This window comes from Zalophus californianus, chromosome 7 (genome assembly GCF_009762305.2).
Source record: "Zalophus californianus isolate mZalCal1 chromosome 7, mZalCal1.pri.v2, whole genome shotgun sequence".
Taxonomy (NCBI): Eukaryota; Metazoa; Chordata; class Mammalia; order Carnivora; family Otariidae; genus Zalophus; species Zalophus californianus.
This window is the reverse complement of record NC_045601.1, coordinates 109,232,629-109,237,584: the sequence shown is the minus strand read 5'-3', so window position 1 is coordinate 109,237,584 and position 4,956 is coordinate 109,232,629. Positions and strand designations below refer to the sequence as shown.

Here is a 4,956-nt window from a genome sequence, read left to right as displayed (position 1 = left end):
AGTCAAACTCAGGCCCTTTCCTTCCCCCTCAAACATCAAGAGCTCATATATTACCAATCAGAGTTTATTTAGCTCAGTAGTAAAATGGCAGAGGAACAAGCATGGGGGACTCCCAAGACACCTCAGTCACATTTAAGTCTCACTTTCCAGGTCAGAAAAGTCAAGATGTTAGATTAGAACCTAAAGTCCCTAGCTGCTCTGATATCGTAAGGGTCTAGGGCATGGGCTGGCTGGCTGGATGCACAGAGTTCTGAGGATAGTCTCCGTGAGTGTATGGTATGATGGACGGCTTAGCTGGGTGGCATTTGGCCATTCAGTGGATCCTGGGCTGGCTCAAGGGAGGCCCCTCCAACCTTGTCCCTTCCAGGGAAGATGACTGTGGCATATGTCACAGGCTTGGAGCACGTTAGGACCTTAGGAGGCAGAGGGGGCGATGAGGATTGGGCTGGGGGTGGGGATTTCTCTGATGGGGGATCAAGAGGTACGCTATAGGTGGTATTGTCAAAGGAAGGTGGTGAGTCGAGCCTAGCATATGGAATGTCCGATGGCAAATCAAGTCCCAGTCCAGAGTTGCTGATATGGTGGGCCACTGAGGAGGTGGCCTGTAACAAAAACAGGTGAGTGAGGCAGAGAGAAAATGCCCCTTCTGCCCCAGTTCCCTTTGGGGGGGAAGCCCAGGACCACACTGGATCTGTCTCTCAAATCCTGAGTATGTCAGTGGGCAAGAGGGCTTCCCTTTGAAGATTTTTAAGCCCTAACTTTCTCCCCAAATCGGGGAGGGTGAAATACCCAGGTGGGAAGGTGGAAGACAACTGGTGCCAAGTTTACAGCATTTAGGAAGAGGGTATGGACCCTGACTGGGCCCCAGTCTTTTTCTACCCCCTTATCCTGGGACCTCTCACTGAGCTGGACCGATGGAAGGTCTGGGGAGTTTGGCTGGGGGCCTGCAGAGGCCTCTTACCATGCCTGGAATGCCACTGCTCTGAGGTTGGCCACGGACACCAAGCCTGTTCTCTGGGAAGACAGAGGATGACACCACAGTCTGCTTCCCATTCTGGTTCAGGGCCCATCCCCTCACTACCTTCAGTAGTCCCTGAAGCCTCATTCCTGGTCCAGACCCTTCATCCCACTCCTACCAGCAAACCTTACCCACTGCCTCCCCAGTTCTGCCCCAGCCTGCCAGGAGCCTCCCACCCACTTACTGCTTCCAACTCCCTTCATCCTGCCTCAACACTCAGCCTGTCTACTGAATCCCTTCCCTCACCTCCTCCAGTCACCTGTCTATCCCACTGCCCACCCTGTCTGATTCCTATCTGTCCCCAGGACAGCTCCCACTGAATCTCCTTCCCGTCCACCCCTCGTCTGGGAACTTCTAGGATCCGAGGGCCTTACTAAAGCCTAGACAAGCCCATCTACAGGGGACACAGACTGAGTCCAGCATTGTCTACAAGACCAGCTGGTACATGACCAGCGGGGCTATGCTGGGGTCGGCGGGTGGACAGCTACCTACCTTTCCTCTTGGCCATCACAGCAAACAGCACCACTGCCACCACCAGCAGGCTCAGCAGGAGCATGGTGCCCCAGATCAAGGGGATGCTGAAGGACATAAAGGTGTAGGTGAGCTCAGGCCTGAACCTGGCAGGAAGCTGCTCACCAGGAACCCCGGAGCGGTGGAGAGGGGTGTTGTTCTTGGTGAGCCATGGTTGCAAGAAGAGGATTTGAGGGATGGAATGAGGAGGGCATACTCAGGCAGGGCAGAAGGAGAAACACATTATCAGGGTATCCTGGCTGGAGACCACTGAGATAAAGGGTCATTGCTGAACTGGGATAGACAGGCAGGTCTGCCTGACCTCCTGCCTGATCAGAAGTTCCCCAGGGGTGGAAGGAACCATAAGGTTTCCCCTTGAGTTAGCCTGGGGCTCTGAACAATCTTTCACCCCCTTTCCCACCACCACCCTTTTCCCAGCCACCGAATACAGCTCTTGTCAGTACCTCTTATCCTGGCTGGGTTCCAAAGGGCTGGCACTATCCACAGTGTCTGAGGAGGGGCCATCAGCCAGACTCCCAACCTTATAGGTCTCCTCCTCTTTCAGGCTAGGAGCTGAGTCAGAAGGAAATATTAATGAGCACATAGCCATCCATGGTGGGCAGGGTCACAGGCCTGTTAAGATCTGAGGGGCTGGGGGGAGTGGGTCTGAGGAAGGAGAGATTCCAAGTAAGAAACACTAATGTGGGCTTGGCATATTCCTCAGGGGCCCTAATTCTGGAGATCAGGGATGGGTTCTTTCCATATTTACCTGGTTGTGACCAGGCCCATTTTCCCCTCCACCACCAGCTCCCATCCCTTGCCCCACCTTCCTTCTTCACCTGCTCCCCCACACTGCCCCCGAATAGGTTCTCCACTCTTATCCTCAGTGGCAACCTTGCTCCTGGTGCTTATCGATTGGTTTCTAAAAGGGCCTCAGCACAGCCTGCTAGACCTCTCCATATACCTGCAACCATGTGACCCCCCCCCCCCCCGCCCTGCAGGCTGGTTGAGCCCATCTGAAGCTCTGCCCTCAGGATCTAAGGAATTCTAGGGTCACCCCTAATGTGAAACAATCCAAGTGATCCTTGCTGAGAGCCTTGCTCAGACCCCAAGTCTTGGTTTTGTGACAAGGCTTCCATCATCCCTGCAACATGCTCAACTTCTGGCTGTGGGACTCAGGGTTGGGCCTGAGGATCTGTCTTGGGAACCTGGCCAGTCCTTCTAGACTCTCAGGATAGGAGTCTTCCTTGTTCTCAGAGGCTCATCGTTCCTACCTCCCACCTTAAGCCAAACCAGGATCTGGAGATGCTGTTTCTCCCCTCTTGCCTACCTATATCCTGCCCTCCTGGTGCCTTCTAAGCCACTCGTATCCTCCCTGAAAGCCACACTCCACCAGCCGGCCTGAGCATCCTCTACATCCATCCTCTACAGCTATTGGGCCCCCAGCACCTGCCCCTCTCTCCAGTGCATCTGTCCTACGAGCTGGAGTTACTAGACCTTAGAGTGTTGGGGAAGGAGGACAGAGGATGACATAAAATGATGATCATGGACCAGAGATGAGAGGGATTCTAATGACAACTTAGTCCACCTCATAATTAACAAATGGGGGGAAAACCAAGAAGAGGAAAAAGGCCTTTCTTCATTTCCTGATTTGGGGATTGGGCACAAATTACTTGAGAAAGACCTGAAAATGAAAGACTCATCATCCATAAAAGAAAGGTAGTAGCAGTCTCCACTTCTGCAGGCAACCTGGCCATTTTCCTTCCAGAACATTTTTTTTTTTTACAACATCCAATTTTTCTGGAAAATTTCTTTTTCTACTTTAGAATTGTCTTTTAATAAATGCTTAGACATTAGAAAGTTGTAGCCTGTGAGAGAAAACCACAGCCTATCAAAATAAAGTACTTTCTATATTCAAAATAGGGTTGACAATACCGATATCTATTAGTGACATTTTCCTCTTTTTTTTAAAACAGAATGAGTTGAAGTAATTCAGGCACCAAATGCACCCTGCTTGAAGGTGAGGCACATACTAGATGCCCAGTGAAGACAAAATTAAATGAAACCCGGATTTGGTCATTTTAAGCCATCAAACCCATTATAACAGGAGTAATAAACTGGAAGATTTAAAAAAAAAAAAAAGGAATTCCAGGTTGCTATGTCCAAATTAAAACTTTAAAATGCTTCTAAGGGGAAAAAAAATAATATCAAGTATGTTGAAAATGCTGCAGGAGGAGGCCAAGGCCATGGGTGAGGAAGGAGAATGTGCCTTCCAGTGGAGAGACCCGCTGGTGCGGGTTGGGGGAGGGACCCACTGTCTGGCTGTTGTATCTCAGACTGCTCACCCAGTTTGGTTTCCGGTCCCTGGGGAGCTGTCAAAAATATCTCCTCCCTCCTCCTGCTAAGGATCCCCATCCTCCAAGGACCCAAGAGCAGCCGGTGGGGGCAGGGAGGGGCAATGGCCAGCCGAGGAGAACTCACCTGGAGGGAGCACATCCAAAGCGACTCTGTGCACCGTCTGGGGCCCCGTGGCCCCCTCCACCACGCAGCCATACTCCCCGGCATCCTCCTCCCGCAGGGTAATCATCTCCACCTGGAGCAGGCCGCCCCCCAGGTCGGTGAGAAACATGCGCTCGCCCCCAGAGGCTCTGCGATTCACAGCCGAGGACACCAAGGTCTGGCACCCTTCTGGCAAGACCCGGCACCACACCTTCCGAGCCTTGATGTCCTGGAGCCCGTAGTGGCACTGCACCAGAATGGAGCCCCCCACAGGGGCCTGCAGCACCTCCGGGAAGGTGCCCGCTGAGCCCTGGCCTAGGGAAGGAAAGGACATGGGAAGGCTGGGCAGGAGCTGCGGGAACTTTCCAGTCCACCCACTGCCACAGGGGCACAGGCACGGAGAGGTCCACCTTCTGGGCCCTACATATGTTATTGTTGCCTCGATAATGCTGGTTATTCCTGGGCCTGGAGCGGAGTGTAGGGGGCCCTGAGTGCACCTCCTTCTAACCTTACCTGCCAGTCCCAGGAGCAACAGCAGTAGCAGGTTGGGGCCCATGGCAGGTCGGGCAGATGTCAGCTCTGGGGCTTGCCTGGCCACTGACACAGCATTCCCCAGGGAGCAGGAAACATCTGTCTCAGACAGTCACATGGGGCTCTCGGAGGCCATGGGGTGGGAGGCAGGCACTGGGGGCCCCTCTGTGGGTGGGGATAAGGTGCCCTTCCAAAGCCTGGTTGATTCAGTGCTTGGGAAGTTGACCATGAGGGTCAGTAGGGGTGGGCAAGGCAGGGTGAGAAGGCCCAAGGACAGGCAGAACCTGGGCTCCTGGGGCCCAGCTAAGGGATGAGGTGGGAGGAGGATCCCAGTAACTGGAAAGCAATAGAGAGAGAGGGAAGAGAATCCTCAGGGTCTTCCAAAGATCAAATTGGAG

The 4,956-nt window shown here is 53.3% G+C and overlaps 1 protein-coding gene across 2 annotated transcripts; it reads right to left on the bottom strand.

Moving 5' to 3' along the window:
• Positions 1 to 210: 210 nt before the first annotated feature.
• On the bottom strand, positions 211 to 4,583 carry TREML1 (triggering receptor expressed on myeloid cells like 1). Of its 2 annotated transcripts, XM_027603357.1 has the most exons (7): positions 4,541 to 4,583; positions 4,010 to 4,342; positions 3,481 to 3,488; positions 1,993 to 2,084; positions 1,511 to 1,596; positions 962 to 1,014; positions 211 to 602 (listed from the first exon to the last, which is right to left on the bottom strand). In XM_027603357.1, the coding sequence occupies exons 1-7, from the start codon at positions 4,581 to 4,583 to the stop codon at positions 291 to 293; spliced, it is 927 nt and encodes a 308-aa protein (XP_027459158.1). In that variant the 3' UTR covers positions 211 to 290. The 2 variants fall into 2 exon arrangements, with proteins under 2 accessions (XP_027459158.1, XP_027459159.1); XM_027603358.1 differs by lacking the exon at positions 4,010 to 4,342.
• Between the last annotated feature and the right edge of the window lie 373 nt (positions 4,584 to 4,956).

What these genes read in the sequence shown, in the direction of transcription:
- TREML1 (XM_027603357.1), bottom strand. Translation starts at nt 4,583, where the DNA reads ATGGGCCCCAACCTGCTACTGCTGTTGCTCCTGGGACTGGCAG. An exon ending in TGTGATGGCCAAGAGGAAAG is followed by an intron (nt 1,015 to 1,510) that starts GTAGGTAGCTGT and finishes CTGTCTTCCCAG; the next exon opens with AGAACAGGCTTGGTGTCCGT. An exon ending in GCAGTGGCATTCCAGGCATG is followed by an intron (nt 603 to 961) that starts GTAAGAGGCCTC and finishes TTTTTGTTACAG; the next exon opens with GCCACCTCCTCAGTGGCCCA.